Source organism: Podarcis tiliguerta (genome assembly GCF_965153285.1).
Source record: "Podarcis tiliguerta genome assembly, chromosome: 9".
Lineage (NCBI taxonomy): Eukaryota > Metazoa > Chordata > Lepidosauria > Squamata > Lacertidae > Podarcis > Podarcis tiliguerta.
In genome coordinates this window covers 74,847,589-74,868,485 of record NC_139542.1, presented here as the reverse complement: position 1 = coordinate 74,868,485, position 20,897 = coordinate 74,847,589, and the positions used below count along the sequence as shown (strand labels likewise).

The window sequence follows — 20,897 nt, the reverse complement described above, 5'->3', positions numbered from 1 at the left end:
GTAGTGATAACCTCCTCCCAACAAATACAAGCTTACAGCTCCCAGTGCCATCATGGCTGGACATGGATAAAATTCCAAGAACTGAAAGAGAAATGACAGTCACAGACAGAACCAACCTATATGCTCTGCCATCTGCATTTGAGGATGTGCGGCTCCAATAATTACCTGTACCTTAACTCTCAGCCCTGTCCATATTACAGATTGCTGGACTCAACCACAACAGATCTTCCAATGTAGGTGTGGTGGGGTTTTTTGGCTGGATCTAGCAGAGGCAATAGAATTGCTATTGGTGATTTCATACTTGAAGTTTCATGCTGTGCCCTCTATTGACATTAGATTAAATTAATGTTTCTGTGCTTCCTCTTCTGACACCAGACTGTTGCCGCTGCCAACTGTTGAAATACTTTTTTTCATAGATCATCTGGCTTTAGACGGCTAATTATTACATTTCAATTAATACACACATTGCAACTCTGCAGGTGCTTTTTGAGGAATCAGAAGACCTCGGATAGACTCGGAATGGATTCCGGTCCATAACAGTTCTGCATGTGTTCATTCATAAGTCCATTCCATCCCATTTCAGCATTTGTGTGGGTGTGGTAAAACAGTGTGAAAGTCCACATTTAAATCTAAATTCATAATGAGGAAATTTATCTCAAAGTAGCATTTAAATCCATATTTTTATCTAAATGTGCACTTTTTGAACTGCATTTTATCCTAAAATACCCTATTTTTATGCACTTTGATTAGTTTTTTAAACTGAAAACTGTGTTGCAAAATTTGAAGAAAATAAGGCCACATTTGACTCTCTTAAAAATCTCCAGCCTCAGAGAAAGGTGACTGAAAAAAGTGTGCCCTTGTCTGCAGCTCTTCACCTTCATCACATCATTCATGGCATTGATGCATGTGCCCAAAAATGCCAGCAGAAGAGTTATAAAGATAAATAATCTTGTGGTCTTCACCACTTTTTCTGGAAGGATGGGGCATTAAAAATATTCATGCTACAATCCCTAAGCATAATAACATGCTTTCTTCTTATAAAGTACAGCTCATTAGCATAATCCTTAGTATGCCTACTCAGAAGTAAATGTCTTTAAGTTCAGTGGAGACACGGGTGGTGTTGTGGTCTAAACCACTGAGCCACTTGGGCTTGCTGATCAGGTCAGAGGTTCAAATTCCCATGGCGGTGGTGAGCTCCTGTTGCTCTGTCCCAGCTCCTGCCAACCTAGCAGTTTGAAAGCACACCAGTGCAAGTAGATAAATAGGTAGTGCTGCAGCAGGAAGGTAAATGTGTTTCTGTATTCTTCGGCTTCCGACATGGTGTCCCGTTGCACCAGAAGTGGTTTAGTCCTGCTAGCCGCATGACCCGGAAAGCTGTGGACAAATGCCGGCTCCCTTGGCCTGAAAAGTGAGATGAGCGCCGCATCCCATAGTCGCCTTCAAGTGGACTTCACCGTCCAGGGGTCCTTCACCTTTTACCTTTACCTACGTCAGCCTGGATAGGTCAGTTGGTTAGAGCGTGGTGCTGATAATGCCAAGGTTGCAGGTTCAATCCCCATATGAGAGCTGCATATTCCTGCATTGCAGGGGGTTGGACTGGATGATCCTCGGGGTCCATTCCAACTCTACAATTCTTTGATTCTATAATTCTGTGAATTGAGAAATTGTATATAGGATTGCACCTTACCTTATACTTAATTTACATGTGCCATTAATGTGTGAGGCACTTCACAAAGTACAAGAGGACAGATTCCTGCCCCAAGCAGCTTATACCAAACTTTTAGAAGGCATCTAAAGGCAGCCCTGTTTAGGGAAGCTTTTAATGTTTAATAGGTTATTGTATTTTAGTGTTTTGATGGAAGCTGCCCAGAGTGGCTGGGCAAACCCAGCCAGATGTGCTGGGTATAAATAATAAATAAATTATTATTATTATTATTATTATTATTATTATTATTATTATTATTATACTTAGAATTTCAATACAGGAAAGGCAACAGGAAAAGAGAAAGGAGGCAGAGATAGGATAAACAGGCGCTTGATTTGTTTATTTGTGCTTTAGACTTTATCCCATGGCGTCTTACAAAATGTTTAAAATTACAGTAAAATGCATTAGAATATAAAACATATAGAACTCAAAACACCATATAGACAAAATACAGAGGACTAAAAAAACCTGGAAAAATAAAATGGCCCTTGCTAGTACCAAAACGACATCCAGGTGACCTGGAAGGAGTATTCCACCCTCGGAGTGCTCCCACCAAGGAGGACCTTTCCCCTGTAACTAATCACGGCACCCAAAGAAGATAGTCACTTCACGGACCTTAATTTGCAAGTAGGTTTTCTAGAAAGAGCACAGCTAGAGATTATTCTCACACACTACTTCAACCTGCTCAGATCTGGTGAGTGAGAGAACCTTCTCATGCTACCTATCCCTTCTTCACTTTAGTCTTTATCAAATGGGCCGAGTACAAGATACTCTGATAGAACCAGCTGGTTGGTGTAGCATAGCTATCTCCTAAAGGCTGAAGCGAGGGCAGGTTATCGGGTATCTCCAGGACTGAGATGAAACACTCAGGGCTAAATGGAGGAAAGAGAGAGATTGAATTAAGCATTCTCAGCTTCCCAGTCCCACCAGGGTGGCTAACAAGCCATATTTGGTGGGGGGTTTTCATTTTACCGAACCAAAATAAAAGTGAGCCACACAGAGGCGTAATAGTAATTATTTTTGGTTTTTTGAGGGAGGGATAGTTTTGTTTTGTGCATTCTGCATTATTGGCTATGAAACATCCATAACACAGTAAGTTGTAAATTAGTAAACAAATTAAAGGAAAGCCTCAGAGATTATAACAAATTGCACCAAACAGCATTAGCTGCAAGAATTGAATTATTTTTACCATTATGAATAATAATAAACCGAAAGTAATAATGATGTGCCAGTAGCAAAACCAAGAAGGGAAGACATTTATAAGAGGTTCTGCAAGCCATAGGTCCAGTAGAACAGAACAAAATGCTCAGACTTCAATGGAGTGGGAGTGCCTGAAAGAGGAGTGTTTTGCACATGTTCAAATTATTATTATTATTATTATTATTATTATTATTATTAATAGCCCGCCCATCTGGCTGGGTTTCCAAATGCTTTTCAAAATTGTGTTGTCATAAGTGTACTAGATATTACCAAGGTGTGTGTGACTGTGGCTAATATGTAACTGTATGTATTTATGTATTGATGGTTTTTTTTTATTTAAAACATTTATTCAAAATTTACTATGCAGCTTTGTTCAGCTTTGTATTGATCAGTTTAACACCTGCACACCAGCTCAGTGCTATCCAAAGACACATTGTAGATGGGCCCTTGTTTATGAATAAGGATGAGCAAATGAACTTATTTATATTTCATGTCAGTTTCAAATGCACTCAGCCAAAGGTCCATATCATCCCAATTTTGGCACATTAAAAAAAGGGAAAAATGCATTTAAATTATACATATGTTATGAATTTTTATATGCATTCTTTCTCTAGACAATGCATTGTGTATGCTTTTCATTTTATTTTCCTGTAAAATGTGCATTTTTGTCAGCATATTTTGAACCAAAATCGAATTGCAAAATTCAAAGAAATATGTAATCCAATTGAAAGCTGCATTCTGGCCCCACATAGAGGTCTAGGACTGGTGAATTAAGTTGGTTTATTCAGGGGCGGACCTTGTTATTGTTGTTGTTTAGTCGTTTAGTCGTGTCCGACTCTTCGTGACCCCATGGACCAGAGTACGCCAGGCACTCCTGACTTCCACTGCCTCCCGCAGTTTGGTCAAACTCATGCTGGTAGCTTTGAGAACACTGTCCCACCATCTGGTCCTCTGTCGTCCCCTTCTCCTTGCGCCCTCCATCTTCCCCAACATCAGGGTCTTTTCCAGCGAGTCTTCTCTTCTCATGAGGTGGCCAAAGTCTTGGAGCCTCAGCTTCAGGATCTGTCCTTCCAGTGAGCACTCAGGGCTGATTTCCTTAAGAATGGAGAGGTTGGATCTTCTTGCAATCCATGGGACTCTCAAGAGTCTCCTCCAGCACCAGAATTCAAAAGCATCCATTCTTCGGCGATCAGCCTTCTTTATGGTCCAGCTCTCACTTCCATACATCACTACTGGGAATACCATAGCTTTAACTATATGGACCTTTGTTGGCAAGGTGATGTCTCTGCTTTTTAAGATGCTGTCTAGGTTTCTTTTGTCCCAAGAAACAGGCGTCTTTTAATTTTGTGACTGCTGTCACCATCTGCAGTGATCATGGAGCCCAAGAAAGTAAAATCTCTCACTGCCTCCATTTCTTCCCCTTCTGTTTGCCAGCAGGTGATGGGCCCAGTGGCCATGATCTTCGTTTTTTTGATGTTGAGCTTCAGACCATATTTTGCGCTCTCCTCTTTCACCCTCAATAAAAGGTTCTTTAATTCCTCCCCACTTTCTGCCATCAAGGTTGTGTCATCTGCATATCTGAGGTTGTTGATATTTCTTCCGGTGATCTTAATTCCAGCTTGGGATTCATCCAGCCCAGAGTTTTGCATGATGAATTCTGCATATAAGTTAAATAAGCAGGGAGACAGTATACAGCCTTGTCGTACTCCTTTCCCAATTTTGAACCAATCAGTTGTTCCATATCCAGTTCTAACTGTAGCTTCTTGTCCCACATAGAGATTTCTCAGGAGACAGATGAGGTGATCAGGCACTCCCATTTCTTTAAGAACTTGCCATAGTTTGCTGTGGTCGACACAGTCAAAGGCTTTTGCATAGTCAGGGGTGGACCTTGGTAATATGCAACCCTGTGGGAGGCCAAACTTTGACACCCTTCCCCCACCCCTTGCTCTGCCGAATTAACCTGGGTTTAGGGAAGGAGATGCAAGACTCTGGCAGGGTCCTAGAGCCCTCCTACCTCCTTTCCAAACCCTGGTAAGCACTTGCCTGGCTTTGGAAAGGAGACCAGAGAGCTTTAGGACGGTCAAGAGGCTGTCAGCGCTGTCACGCCTCCTTCCCAAAACCAGGCAAGCGCTTTAAGAAGGCACCCTCCTCAGCTGCATGCCCAGTGCAGCCACAGTTCTTGTGCTGCCCCACATCTGCCTCTGGTTAATTCTAAGGATTTCTCTTCCATCCCTGCTTGCATGCTTCCAGTCTAAGGACACAAAGCAATAGGAATGGGGAAGGGAAGGGACACGGATGAAGGGCAAAGATAATTCCGGAAAGGTCTGGGAAGCAAGATAAGGCTTAAATACCATTGCGGGAGCCCACTGGATGTCATGGGAGAGCATTCCTATGATAGGGAGCAGCCAAAGAGAAATGGCAGAGGTGGAAAATGGAAACAGAGATGCAGTGCTTTGAACAGAAATTTGTGGCAGAGGAACAAAGAAAACCATAGAATACATGAAGGGAGGAGGATGTTGATTCTAAATTCTATGATTTAGAATTTTAGGTAATGGAACTGCAAGCCATATGGGGCCATGTAATCTAGTGGAGTGTGGATGGATGCATGTGCAATAATTGTTTAAGAAGAGGGTTGTATGTGATCCCAGAAAACAAAGAAGAGGAGGGATTGCTAACCCTGGTGCAACTACTGCAAAGTGTGTCATTGATAAATTGATGTTATGGAGGCTATTCTTTTAACCCTGTCATTCCCAAAGGACTGCATAAATGTACTTTAACTAGTGACATGAAAAGAATATAACTTGCAGTTATGCAGAAACATCCATCATGACCCATTGACACTGATGTTGTAGAGTATATCTGAATCTCCAGTCTGGCTGCTCCCTTTACTCTGCTGCAGGCCTCTGAATGATTCCATCCCTCTGGTACCATCAGTATCCAAGATGCACCAGTGAGAGCTTTGATTTATAATTTTAAAGGCACTCCCTGACACAGGACACTACTCAAACCTTTCTTAGGAAATGATAATTTGTAGGCATGCATACCCTTAGATCCCGTGGGCTTGTAAGAACAAAGTTTGAAACTGTGATACTAACTGCTGAGTCAGTTTCTGGATTCAGGTTGCGCATGTTACACCAGTTCTCACTTTGTATTTATATTTACAGGTCCCCACCCCACCCCCACAAAGGCAAAAAGTTTTCAACTTTTAAGTAGTTTCTGCTTTAATTGCTAACACAAATGTTCACAATGGAATGAAGCAGAAACTAGCATGGTCCTTGTTCAATAATAATATGCAAATTCATTAAGCATCCACAATTCTTGAAAAGCAAGAGGAATCAGTCAGAGTAATTCAGCTTTCTTGGGACCCCGTGGCTCTCCCTAAAGTACCCGTTGCAACATAGGCATTTGCCCCTACCACCAGGAAGTGATTGAACTTTGCTTTTTCTCATTGGGTATAACTCAGCCACTGAAACCAGTGGGTTTAACTTCTAGAAGGGAAAAGGCAAACATTAATACTTCACAGTAAGTGGAGGTATTTCAAATCATGCTGGTCTACAAAGGATTCCAGATCCCCAGTGAACTGGCTGCCAAGTGGCTCCTGGGCTAAGTTCAAGATGCTGGGTTTGGAGTGTAAAGCCCTGTGCAGCTGGGGACCAGGATGCCTGACGGACGGTGATCTGCAGACGAGGTCCATTCACACAATGTAGGAACTGGACCTTTGGCACCGTGCCGCCTGCCCCTCGGAATCCCCTTCCTCTGAGTATTAGACAAGTACCACCTCTGTTTTCTTTTTGGCAACTACTGAATACCTTCCTCTTCCAGCAAGCCTTTCTCAGTCTGTGTCTTTATTGGAATTGTTTTTTAAGATACAGTGTTTGTTTTATCATTTGTTTGCTGCCCTGGGCTCCTTTGGGAGGAAGAGTGGGAGATAAATATAATAAACAAATTCCCTATCACTTGACTTCCTATCACAGTATCAATCTTTTGCTTCTGACACCACATTGCTCTTTGCCAAGAATTTTTACAAAAAAATACAGATAAATAATACACAATGGCTGGTGAAATAATAATAAGTGCATTTAGGGGAAAGGGGGATGTATCTCAGATTTTCTTCTCTCATATTCTCCCTCTTTACCAGAAACAATCTTGATTTTATCTATCTTATCTATCATATCATCATCTGTTCCCTGGTAAATCACCATCCTTCCCTTGCTATTGTGGGGTTTTGTTTTTTAACTCTGTGGAGCTGCCTTTTTAATGTTTTAATATTGGAGTGAGTTGCTATTGCTGCTGCTCTTCAGGCTTCCCTCTCCAGGGTCTTTCAGAGTCAAAGCTCTGAAGGCAGATTTGGCCGAACCCCCTCATCTGTTAGAGCTACACATTAGAGAGCTGGGGGCTCTGAGGACCAGCCACCCCCACCCACTGGTGACAGGTTCACCAGCCCCATGCCAGGAGGCAATGGTGAATCTTCATGCAGAGGAGAGCTGCATGTGGACCTCCTCTTTCACGGTTCCCAAGGCGAGGCCTGTCTGGCAGGTGCGTTGGCAGCAAGGGCTGGGATCATGCACCCACACAACCCGTTGAGACATGCTTGAAGTGGATGAGAGGGCATCCTCAAACAAACACACACCCCAAAGAGAGGTGCATTTAAAAAGCCTGCAGCAGCCAGAAAAAAGCCTCCAGTGCTGTATATTAATGTGGTTCTTCTTCTGAAAACAGGTGTTAACACACACATACCCTCATTTTCGTCTCAAAAGGTATACTTTGCTTGGTCCTTCTAGTTTCATCTGAGTCCCTACAGTAGAAAGGTGGAATTTGGACCATAATGTGAACTGTAACTCAAGGAATTCTTGAGTCAGAGGCAAGGTGGCTTGGATCAAATGCTATTTCCCCCCACTCTGGCATGGAATGAGGAAGAGTCGCTATTTCCATTTCTTCGTTAAGAAGGTTATTGTTCCATTGCATGCTTTGAGTTGTAACAGTTTTAGTAGCCATGTTGAATAACATGAACACCAGTTGGTGCAATAAAACACCAGACCAACAAAAATCAACGCTTTCTTGAACATTAACTCCAAGTAATGATACTGTCACATTATCCCAGGCTTAAATATGAGACGGAGGGGAAGATAAAAACATGTTTTCAGGTTGTCTGTGAGCTTGTTTTAGGGAAATGTTACAAATCAGGCATAGGGTTCAGTAGGTCATATAATGGAGTTAAGGATTCATAAAAGGAGAAATTCTGAGCACCGGGAGGGACATTTTGTGCTCATCACTTACAGTTGCTTCAGTGTTGTGAATCAGGATCCATTTTTTAACCATGGGAGTAGTTATTTTCTCCCCTAAAACTACACATTTATAAGGAAATGAAAAATCAAATCAAAAACAATGATTTAAAATACAAAATGGAATGTGCAGCATTGGTCAAAATATTGTTTCAATACAACACTTAGTATTTTAATAAGACTTCTGCTTCAATGGGGTCCCTTCAGGATGTCAGAAGAGTGATGCCAAATATGTACCTGCTCGCATATTTGGCTGTCTTTAAAATTCCATTTGGATTTAGGAGAATTAAGGGGTTCCTATCTGTGTTCACTGAAGGGTTTTCAATTTCATTCTGCCTGTTGAACTAAAAAATGTGAACTATTACTTTGTTGATCTTGTTCTTGACCTGAACTGCATTACGAACTGAGAATTTGTTCTTAGTGAATTGTTAAAAGTTCTTTGAAAACTTGTAAATCCCTGTAATTTATGTACCTCTGGTCTCCATCTCTTCTTTTTTCCCTTCTGTTTTTAATTTGAGTACTGTTCTGTCCAAGTGTGCATACTTGTAAAATGCTGATTTTTCAAAGTACAATTTATGGTTTGCAACCATAGGGTTTTACAGCAGTCCTAAAATTATAATAGATTCCGAAAAGCCAAATTTGGGTCAAGCAGCTCTTTTATATTATTATATAATATATAATAAAAATGTTTTTAATATATTATTGTTGTTGTTGTTGTTGTTGTCGTCGTCGTCAACTTACCAAGTTTCCCTTGTCTAGCTCTGATGTTGACGATTCTCACTAAGACATTATGGAAGAAGCTAGTAACTTAAGAGTTTCTCTGGAAGATGCCATTAGCAGCTTCACTCTGTGGCTCAAGATGTGTACTGTTATAAACCCTACTCACATGACAACAGTTCCATTTATCTAAACAATTCTCCTTTTAAAGTTTATGGCACTGATAGAAACTCAGATAAAAGAGCAAATGGGAGGATCTTTCTGGCTCTGTGCATACTGAGTCCCACTGCATGCAGTACAGCAGTCAGTCCCCTTCCCTTTTTGGTTCTGTGTCGCTCACGGGCGTCTCTCATCCCCCCCCCCAACACACATCTGGAGAGGCATTTTATAGGAGCAGCTCCCATTTTCTGACCATCTTTGAATCCTGTCTCCTGCCCTCCAGCAGCTTGCTCTGCCTGCCTGCAGGTATTCATCACCTCTTTGCAATATTTCTGTCTCGTTTATGACACCTTGAGTGAGAAAGTGTAAGGTTGTGTTATTATGGTATAAGGGAGAGATGATAGGGTGCAGCAAGAGGGAGAAATAAAAAAAAACCATGGAAATCGGGGTGGGAAGTTGACAAAACAAAAAATTATTATGTATTGGAGTGTATATGTGAACTTTATGAAAATTTAATAAAATATAATTGGGGGAAAGATAAAATTAGTTTCTCCTGTGCAGTTACTGTACATGAAAAGAAACTGTGAGGACAACATTTTGAGCTGAAAGGTTTTTGTTTTGTTTTTAATCAAAATGTTCAGCTTGGTTTTCTCTCTGTTAACATTTTTCTGTCACCCTTGTGCCTTATTTTGCTCTAGCTTCCTCCTTCCAGCTGATCTGGGAAATCGGCCCCTGTTCCTCTCATGTTGTGCTCTCTCCATTTCCCAGGTGATTGTGCAGTCGGGCCGCCATCCCACTGTCCTGCAAAAGCTCTGCCAGCTGCCTTTCCAGTACTTCAGCGACCCTCGCCTCATCAAAGTGCTCTTTCCGACGCTAATAGCTGCTTGTTACAATAACCCCCAGAACAAGATGATCCTGGAGCAGGAGATGAGTTGCGTGTTACTCGCCACATTCATCCAGGTACGTGGTTTGTTTGTGTATCTCTGCTTAGCCATTTCTGTGCCTATGAAACAAATATGCATTAACTTACAATAAAACCAGGGTTTCTTTTCTTCTCTCTCCAAAATGAAAGATCTAACATGTGTCCAAGAGTTTTTCCCCTTAAGGAGCAAACATATGCAGAGTAATGTTAATATTATGTTCCATTCTTATTTAAATTAGCAGGACTAGTGAAATGTTGAGGAACTTATATTTAATAATGGATGGGCAAGTCCTTAAAGCCTGCAATCCTATGTGTACATTTTTATATAATCAGACTCAAATGTAAAGATAAATGGAAGTACATATATACATAGAGAAACAATGCTTTTTATCACAGATTTTGACTATTGATAGGGTTGGCAACTGTGTATCCCAACTATGCTAAATATGCAAAGTTTTAAAACTCTAATTTATGAAAGCAGCCATTTCTGCTTACTTGAACTGTGCATGTTTGTGATATCATTCTGCATCCTGTAATTTCATTTAAAAATCAGGTGCTACACACTTATATTATGGAATTTCTATTTTTTCTAATTTCTGAATGTGCCATGTTTTAGAACTGCTGGAATTAATAGCTGTGGAGTGTTTCTTCCTTCATCGCTGATAGCATATCTCTGCCACCCACCAAGCCCTCTGCTCCCGCCCCTTCTCTCCACCTCAGTGGTGCTTGCAAGGAAGCTGAACTTCAGGGGTTGTGCCTGGACAACTGCAGCCAAATGAAGAAAATTAAGCTTGTTTGTTAATTGATCCAAACAGGCTAAATGCCTGAAGGCTAAATGCATCCTCAGCTTTTAGGTAGCTTCATAGTTTTACTGCTCAAGATATTAGGAATATAGAAAATTGTTGTAACATATGCATACATAACTGAAACATTTTTTAATGCATAAAACAGCAACAGCTTGCAAAATGTTTTTGGTTTTTTTTTTAATGCTTCTGATAGTACTGTTCAGAAGCAGATGCTGCAAGAAGAAACCCCCCCCCCCCCCAGGAGTGCTGGTCCTTATGTGGATAAGGAGTTGTTTGCTTTCCCAGATAAGCAGCTGGCAGTCAACTATTTGATTTGGAAAGTATATCATAAATAAAATCAAGCTTAATTTTACTGAGAATTGATTTAGGTACTTCAGCATTTTGATTTCTGGTCTGCATGAACATATCCAGCTCAGCAGCCTGAAGATACGTTTGTTTATCCCAGGCTTTGGGGGAATGCTTTAGCCATCAGAAACAAAACTCTAATATAGTAATATTAAACAAACAAACAAACAGGCTGTAGAAAATGCAAAAAAAACTCCCCCACCCCAGATACTGTGAATGAAAAACAGGCATGCATTTGTTCTTAAATTTCAACTTGCTATCATGGGGAGACACAATCTGTGCGCCTTCCTGAGGCAAATATCCTATTTATTTCAGCAGGGAGAGTCCTCCCTCTGCGGGGGAATGTGAGATAGCTGACCCCAGGATTGGAAAATAAATGTTTACCATATGGAAGAAATGGGGGAGGAAAAAATGGTCTGGTTGCATGCATCTGGGGCTGTATAGACATGCAGTAAAATACAGAAAATGTATAAATGTCTTATTATTAGTAAAACATCACCCTTACAATCTTGCTGCTGTATGGCGTCTTTCCTCTTTTTTGTCTAGGACAACAGCTTTTTTTTCCTTTTTGTTCCTAAAATTACTTATATTAAAATAGAAGATGGTATTACTTTAGCAATAATGTTTGAATTCAGCTTTCACCTGCTGCCTAGGGAATCATTCTCTCTTAGTTACATTTCATAGGGTACAATCCAAGCATTAAAAGCCCAGAATTGTGGTCCTCATGTTGACTCCTGAGAACATGAAGTAAAGATGCCTTAACAGGACTGAAATAGGACAAAAGCACAGTGTGCCTTAATTATACCATCCAATCTCAAGGAAGCGTTCTTTGTGTCAGGAGTTCCTGCACTGAGCTAATTTGTTGGGTCGGGTTCCATTTAAGAATCTATTCCCATAAAATATCTCAAAGCGATTTCACAGTAAGAACATCAACCATTTTTTAAAAATCCATGTGCACAAACAGTGAAAACACAATAATATATTTAAAGATTTGTGCCATGCAGAGAAATGATTCATTTTTCAGTCCATAATAGCCTTAAGCCAACAGTTCAATCTTTAAACCCCTCAGGAGAGTAAGCACTGCCATTTGTTCTCAATTGTTGTCTAAGACACTTTGCAATTCTCTTATCATTTTTGTTGCTGTTTATTTGTTTGCAGGTTTATAAATCAATTCACAACCAAAAGCTACCAAAGTAGTGTACAAAAAAATTACAAAATATTACAGACACATTAAACTAAAAGCAATATTAGTATTTCTACAATTGTACAATTAATATTTCCTAATAGGACTGGGTCACACTACAGGTAAAGCCTTTTTAAAAGTATTCAATATCCACCTAAATATCAGGACAGTAGGAGCTCATCTAATTTAAGCTGGTAACTAATTCCAGATGAGTAAAGCTGCAACACTGAGGCACCTGGTCACTCGCACATGCCAGACCCGACCACTGGGGCATGTGGCATTACCAGCAGCGCCCCATGTGAGGAGAATGGCTATGAGCCAGGAAAGTGACCTGGTATCAGCTGCTGCTGCTGCTGTTACTGATACTAATTGATCAGAAACTCTGGAGACTGGCTGCCAGTCAGTGTTGGCAACCCTGCACTAAGTGGACCAGTGGTCTGACTGCGTATACAGCAGCAACGTATCCCTGGGTCAAAAAAAACCACCTCAGCTACCACTGCAAACATTTTAAAGCAGTTTGTTGTTGATTATCTCTTTCCAAGCTGTTGTTTCCTGCAGCACCACTCAGACCTTTCCAGTCACTCCACAAGTACATAGACTGATAAGGTCCTCTAGCCCAACCCCCTGCAATGCAGGAATCTCAATGGAAGCATCCCTGGCAGATGGCCATCCAAGCTCTGCTTAAAAACCTCCAGCTCCCGAGGGAAACGGTTCCAGTTGTTTTGGTAAATTGTGTTCAGCAACAGAGCTGCATTGCATTGCCTGAGAAGTCTTACAGTAGAACTTCTCTTTGTGATTCAGGCCCACTGCATTGTACACCAGCCAGGAAAATCACTTTTGTACAGTGTACAGTGTACAATGTCATACCCACTGAAATCAGTGGACTTAGTTGGATGTCCTCCAGCATGATGACGTTGCGTCCTGCCTTCAGTGCTGGAGGCTGCACTCCTCTGATCATCAGCTGCTGGGAATCACAAGTGGGGGGGGGGGGAGAGCGCTGTTGCCCTCAGGTCTTGCTTGCAGGCTTCCCTTGGGCATTTGCTTGGCCCCTGGGAGGACATCACTCTTTTGTAAAATTGCGTGAGGGGTGGTGTTTGATCTTCCCTCTGTGGTACTGAACATTGTTGGGTTTTGTTTCTGTAGGATTTCACACAAAGTTCAAGCCAGACAGATAACCAGTCTTCCCAACAAAGGGGTAAGTATAATATGGCCCATTGGGAATTGCATAGCAATCGTGCCTTGTAGCTTTTAGGAGGCAAACAGACCAAAGTGTTGATTGCATCCTGCTCCTCGTGGATCATGTAGCCTCTGTCCTTGAGGGGAAGTCATTGCCTTCTGAAAGAACCTGGGAGAACTCTTCATAAAGGGATTGTCAGCCAAATAAAACATAGCAACACTGTGCAGCCAGAGAATTACCAGGTGGTATTTGAATGTTGATGGCATTGTGTGGAAAATAATTGGCCCACAGCAGAAGGGATGAAGAGTTGTGGAGTGCTTTGAAGACTAACAGATTTGTTACTGGCATAATCTTTCATGGACTTAACAGAATTTCTTATGGAGTAGGCTTGGCCCAGCGATAGTCAAGATGTTGCAGATTCCCAACTCGTAACATCGCTGATCATTGGCTGTGTTGTCTGGGTCTTATGGCAGTGCACAACATCTAGAGGGCACAATGTTGGCTGCCTACCCCTGAGCCAGCCTATGATGCTTATGCTGTAATGTTCAAAGCAGCTGTGGGGAAACCTGTGGCCCTGCAGATGGCGATGGACTCCAGCTCTCATCAGCCTCAGCCAGTATGGCTGAGGTAATGGATGATAGGTCTTGCAGTCTTGCAACAAGGAGAAGTCCTTGCACCAATTTATTCTTGCTTTGTAAGGGGTTGGACTAGATGACCCTTGGGGTACCTTCCAACTCTACACTTCTGTGATTCAATGGGACAACTTCATTGGATGCAATCCATAATTTAGTTATTAGAAGCTTCCTTCCTTCCCATTGATTTTTGTACCACCCACAGGGATGATGCATCTGTTTTTCAAAATTTTAGAGATTATGTCTCTCCTAGGTGCAAGGTCTGTGCATGCAGGCCAAAAGAATGCAGTCGGTTTCCTTAATAAAATCTGGTAACTGACTACAGGACTGTGAACTTCCTTGAATGTTGCCCACCCCTGCAAGGAGACAAGGGCACCGGAGGGGGCCGGGTGCACCTCTCTTCTCTTCAGTTTCTTCTTCTGAAACCTTGACCTGTTCTCCAACATATAATGGGGATGAAAATTTAATTTCCTGACAGAAGAACAGTCATGTCCAGCCATTTTACTATCCAGAAACAAAACATACACAAGCATTTTTACCCTCCTGTTTTTTCATTTTACAACAGAATAGTTATGATGACGTTCTTTGTTCCTTGCTTGACAGAAAAGATCTTCAGTTCTCAAGATTACCTTGAGCTCTCTAACCGGTTCCCTCGCCAGACTTGGGAAGAGGCACGACAGTTCTTCTTGAAGAAAGAGAAAAAATAAGCGGTGTGCGTGTGTTTAAACTTTGACAGCAGCTGACCTTTTCCCGTTATTAAGTAATTTGTTGTTCTCTTTAAGAAGGTTTTTTTAAAGGTCCTTTTATACTAAAAATGCGTATACTGTAGATAGTTATATATATAAATATAATTTGCACTATTTCAGTCAGAAGAACTGTACATACTTTAAAATCCTGTTTATGGCTGTTTTGAAAATAAGGAGATTTCCCCCCCCCCCCTTAATATGTGCCACATCAAGGATCCTTGTACCTTGTACTCTGTGGTGTAGCATGTCTGTAAAGCTGCTGATTTTTGTGTCTAAATATTGGCAATGGGCACAATGGATCAAGAAGTCCCATTGCACTGAATGGGGGCTGTGCTAGAGCGTTCTAACACTCTCTTGTTCCCGTTCATTTCTGTGGGCTTTTGTGCAAGGAGAATTTCCTAGTGGAATATATCCATGGTTGCGTTCTGTATAACTTGTAATAAAATAATTTATTCTGTTTCATTGTCTGTTTTGTATAACTTTTTATACAATGCTCCTGGTATATTCAGTTATTTAGAAAGCACAAAATCCTAAATTTAGATAAATAAGCTATGGAAATCTAACCCAAATGCTTGGCAAAGCCATTTAAGACTCCTGGGCTTTGTGTCCAGTTTACTTTACATTTTGTGGGAACGTTGCAGAAGAATGTGTACAGTCACAGCAATTGTTCTGAACTGTCTGTATATGGCAAGAGTTTTCACTAAACTTATTAAAAGCAATATCACAACTGTTGAGGTCGTTGTTGTTGTTTTCATTCTCTACCTTGCAGGAAACTCAGCATTAGAAATCTGACCGTCGTGGGACCATAGAGAGCTGCCTTATACTGAGTCTGACCTCTGCTCCATCTAGCTCCATATTACCTACACAGACGGGCAGCAGTTCTGCAGATTTTCAGGCAGGAGTCACTCCCAACCCACCTGGAGACGTCAGGGGTTGAACCTGGAACCTTCTGCCTGCAAAGCAGATGCTCTTTCCCTTTGTTCAAACATGCCTGGCCCCTGGAAAAAATGTTAACTTCTACTGTATAGCCCTCTCAGCAATGAAGCTCACTGGATGACCTTGAGCCTGTCACCCCATCCTGGCCTCACCCACAGGGTTGTTGTGGGGATAAAATGGGAGCAGGGAGGGAATTGTGCGCCTCCTGACTTCCTTGAAGAAGGGTGGGTTGGAAAAGAAACAACCACGTCAGCAAACACAAAAGAGCAGCTGACCAGAGAGGCCTTATTTCTGACCCTCTCTCCCACTTCCACAATCACCATCTTCCCTTCCATCGTATTTGTTGAATGAATTGATAGCCCCCTCCCTTCCATAAGTATTTCCAAGGATTAAAACATCTCAGTTATGCAACCCTCTAGCACTTCCTTCCATATTCACATATGTTTCAGACTGGTTGGGGAAAGGATCCATCTCATACTGTTTTTTAAAGGCAAAATATTCTCACAGGAAATCACAGCTGTGTCAGAACAGTTGTAGGGGACAAGAACCAAAATAGCATTGCAGGAAGCAGCAGTATCACAGAGGTAAATTCTGAAGTGAAGCTGCCATAGAGAGCCCCCCCCCATGCAGCCACGTTGATGGACTGCATATTTGCAGGCACACAGAGATATCAAAGAGAAGCAGTGATCCTATGCTATAGTTTCCTGGGGAGACGCTCCATTGAATTTGGTGGCACGTCTAACTGTGTAGGTTCAAATTGTAAAATGCAGTCAACTTTTTAAAAATGAGTTTGGACCCTCTGAAGTGCAATGTTTGGTTTTTAATTAGAAATACAAACTACCTTGCAAAGAAGTGGTAAACTCCCGAACACCGTGCCCTGTGGTCATTTTGGACAAGCCTACCCCCACGCACCTGTCAGTCACCTGACATCACAATGCCAGGTGAATCAACATTAGCAAGATATTTGTGGGCATGACTCTTTGGGACTTGGACTGAGCGCCATCCCAGCAAGACTTGCTGCAAGCAAGTTATTACAAGCAAACTCTGCAGTGCTCAGCCAATAACAGCGGAGCTTGCTGTCACCCCCTTCAGCAGACAGCAAGCTTTGCTTGCCAAGAAACCAGGAGCACTTCAGGCTCCTGGTTCTTCCTTTGCAGCCGGGTCTTACTTGCTCCACACCTGATGTCACTTTTGTCAGTTGTAAGGCTGTGGGTGTGGTTTGAGGGAAACTTGGTGGGCCAAGCTGGGACCTGCGCAAGACCTAGTTGGGTTCATAGACCAGACGTTTCCTGGCTCTGCGCTGGTCTGAAATTTTAAAAACTCATCAAAGGAAAGGAAAGTAGTATTCAGTCTTTGCTTTATTATTTTAATTCTCTTTCTGTGCTAATCTATCATAAACCTGAAAGCCTTGTTCAGTTGCCAGAGCAAGGAAGCTCTGTCAGATAACCATGTGCTCTAGCAAATTGTCATCATTCCTTGTCTCAAGTCTCTGCTTTGCTTTTAATACAGTGGTACCTCGGGTTAAGAACTTAACTCATTCTGGAGGTCCGTTCTTAACCTGAAACTGTTCTTAACCTGAAGCACCACTTTAGCTAATGGGGTCTCCTGCTGCCGCTGCGCCGCCGCTGCACGATTTCTGTTCTCATCCTGAAGCAAAGTTCTTAACCTGAAGCATTATTTATGGGTTAGCGGAGTCTGTAACCTGAAGCGTATGTAACCTGAAGCGTATGTAACCCAAGGTACCACTGTACTGTTGCCCTTCCATCCCAATATGTCTGATTTAATGCCTATAAATTTCAGCTTGGGATCTGACTATCAGGAAATGACTTCAGAAAGCCACAATGACCAACAAAATGGAGTTAAGTGTCCTGGTAGAATCAAGAATCCATGATACAGTTTCCTGCAAGAATAGACCAAAAAGGACGGGACTGGAGGCATCTGTGTTAGTACTGACAAGTGGGATTTAGACAGTTCCTTTCGGCTCCTTGACAGAGATGCTCGCAGGTGTTCCTTAATCCTGTACCAGGAAAAGATAGCTCATTAAGCCCGTCTAATTGCACACAGCACCATGAGGTTGGGCTTGGTTTTGAAAAAAGGCAGAGCTGTGCAAAGAAGTTTCCCTCCACCGTTTGGCTTGTTTAAAAGGAGATCACCCAGATAACAGCAAGAATGCTCTGCTGGTGGCATTTTCCTGCAAGATGTGGCCTGAGACAAACTGTAGAAATACTTTTGATCAGGATAGGTTTGCTAAAAAGCCATAAGACGGCTGTGATTAGCCTTCCAAGGAACCACACCAGGATTGCATTTTTTCCTCAAGTCTCATTGCTTGATGGAAACATGAGGGGGGCACGGGCGTATCCAGGATTTTTGGTGGGGGGCAGGTCTTTTGTTAGGGGGGCATAACCTCAGTTTGCTATGTATTTTTATTTATTTTTATTGACTTGGGGGAGCAGCATCAGGGAGGGGTCCCTGCCCCCCCCCCCTTGGAAGAGGAGGGTACACCCTTTGCCGGCCTAGTGCCCTCCAGAGGTTTGAGACTATAACCCCCATCACAGGCATGCTGACAGGCTGAGGGGAGTTGCTAGATTGAAGCATCTGGAAAGCACCAAGCTGGGAAATGCTGGCACGGCAATAACCCATTCATAGGTGTGTTTATCTGGAATTAAGCCCCGCTGAGCCCAATGGTGTAATGGTGTAAACACCTTAGTAAGTGGATTCAGGATTAGTAGTTTATAGAACAATCTTAAGCACGTTTACTCAGTCCCTCCCCCTGGGGCTCAAGGGGGCTCCCATCTTTGTGTGCAATAAAGCTTGAAGTCAGAATCTTTCCACACAGGTCCATGGAGATTCACGGCCAGCCCTACCATTAGACAAAAGGAGTTTGGTCAAAGCAGCTTCTGAAATTGTTGTATGTGTTTGTGTGTGTGTTTATTAAAAGATTTTCCATAAGTAACAAAAGTACATTCAGTGTCACAGTTTTCAAATCGTAGAATCCTTCATACAGGGCAGTTACAGTCAGTTTGAGACATTTTTGTTGAGGGGGAATGAGAAGTGGGGAGAGGGGAGAAAATAAAGAGAAAAAATGGTGGAAGGGGGCGAGGTAAGGAAGACAGCAAACTTTCATTCTTTACATGGTATATGAGTGGCGCTTTTTTGACAGCGTCACATGGATAGGTGTCATATTTTTGTTGGCAGAGCAAGAGGTCAGAGGGCCCAATAAATGGTTGGTTGCAGTGTGTTTTGATGGGGGGGGGGGCATTGCTGGCTTCATTTAGCCATACTGATTCGTATGTTGTCTGGGGGGTAAGATTGGTCATTGTCTTGTTTGGGTTTGTATGTGATAAAGGGAAGCCCCACGGGGTGAAGGCATCCTCTTTCACTTGTCCCTGTGGTTTCGTTGGCTAGTTTTTCTAGTATGGTGATTTCCCATACGGTTTGGTACCAGTGGTCCATGGATGCTCCCAAAAGGTCTCTCCAGTTATGACACTCCTAGCTGCTGTAAGTGACTTATAAGTTTTTTGTCATGTGAGTGTGCGTTATTGTCTCAGAAGATATTTAGTGGGACCAATTCTGGAGTTCTTTCTATTACCTGTTTTATTATTTTGCAGATTTCTTGTAAGACAGATATCCAAAAGGATTGAATTTTTGGGCAATCCCACCATATTGTGGAGGTATGTGCCCATGGCGGTACAGCCTCTGCAGCACCTAGGTGAGGTTCCTGGGTTCATCATTGCTAGCTTACATGGTGTTAGGTACAATCTGTAGATAAGTTTCAAAGTGAGTTCCCACCTGTTGGCTGAGAGGGCTTTAAAGGGTGGTTTAGTCCACAGCTTCAACCATTGGGTCGAGTTTATTTCGTACCCAATGTTGTGTTCCCATTGGTCTTTGCTTGTGGTATTGAAGCCTGTAGTGTCTTGGAGCTGTGTTTTTTATATTGCTGTGTCACTCTGCTGACAGCAGTTTTTCAAAGTTAGTCAATGGCCTAGTATCTGCTGCCTTTGTTTCTGGGTGGTTTAAGAAGGCATGTAGTTGGTGACGGGCCAGCCAGGATATTTGGGTGTCTCCTAGTTCGTTCTGTGTTTTTGTATGGGGTTGCCATTTTTGTAGAAGTCTGTTAAGTGGTGTAGGCCTTTGGCTTGCCATATCCTCATTTGAAAGCTATGTGGAGCCGAGGGTGGTAAACCTGGGGGATTAGCAGGGGGAGGGCTGGGGTCAATGTTCCTACTTTTTCTTTCCATGCTTCAAGCATGGTCTGTGTGAACCTGTTATGTGTCATGGAGTTTTTCTTTAGTTTGTTTTTGGAGAAATTGATACAGTGAGGTGGGGGTGTTTCCAATTATACCTATCTCCATTCTTCTAAGACGTATGAGTTTATTTGGTGCACTTGGTTGTCGTTGTAGTCTAGTTCTATAATGGGAATTCCCTTTTTCTTTTGAGGAGGGAAGGTGGCTTTTTGTATGAGAAGATAAACGAGTGTAGTTTTTTCTGCCACTTATGGAGTTGGGTTGAGGGGAGGGTTTGGAATAAGCAGGTTAATTTTGGGAGGGTTATCATTTTGATCATGGCTAGTTTGAGAAAGTGACCTTGGTTCTACTCCATCTCCTCATGTCTTTGTTGATTTCCCACCAGAAAGGGGTATAGTTTTGAAGGTATAGCTTGTTGAGGTTTCTGGTAATTTGTACCCCTATGTATCTTAATCTAGTTCAGCAAAGTTTTTTCTTTGTGATGTCAGTAATATTTTTCTGAATTTAATTGGGGGGGGGGGGTGTAGTGTTGAAGCACATAGACTCTGGTTTTGCAAAGTTCACCTATAGACCTACACCACTGCAAAAGTGTTGAGTTGTTTTGGTTAAGGTGGTTAAAAGAGATAACAATTAAAAACAATTAAAAATAATAAATGTTAAGCTTGGCCAGCGATCAGGATGCCCAATTCAAAGCGGGGATCCAGGGGGGAGACCTCTCCTGTTTTGCCTCCCCTCCCCGGGGGCTCCAAGGCTGGTCCTGCTGGCAAGAGGCTTCCCTCGAAACTGAGGAGAGTGGACAAACCCGGAGGCAGTTCCGCGTGTGCGGGAGACCTGCGGGGCTTG

The 20,897-nt window shown here is 42.3% G+C and overlaps 1 protein-coding gene across 7 annotated transcripts in view; it reads left to right on the top strand.

Moving 5' to 3' along the window:
- SCAPER (S-phase cyclin A associated protein in the ER) overlaps window positions 1-15,606 on the top strand; it is a 195,031-nt gene extending 179,425 nt beyond the window's left edge. For 6 of the 7 annotated variants that reach the window (XM_083398951.1, XM_083398947.1, XM_083398945.1 and 3 more), the window contains 3 exons: window positions 9,832-10,023; window positions 13,463-13,514; window positions 14,732-15,606. In XM_083398951.1, coding sequence (XP_083255077.1) covers window positions 9,832-10,023; window positions 13,463-13,514; window positions 14,732-14,835 — 348 coding nt within the window. In that variant the 3' untranslated portion in view covers window positions 14,836-15,606. The remainder of the gene's footprint in view (window positions 1-9,831; window positions 10,024-13,462; window positions 13,515-14,731) is intronic. The other variant, XM_083398946.1, reaches the window with a different exon arrangement.
- The last annotated feature ends 5,291 nt before the right edge of the window (window positions 15,607-20,897 follow it).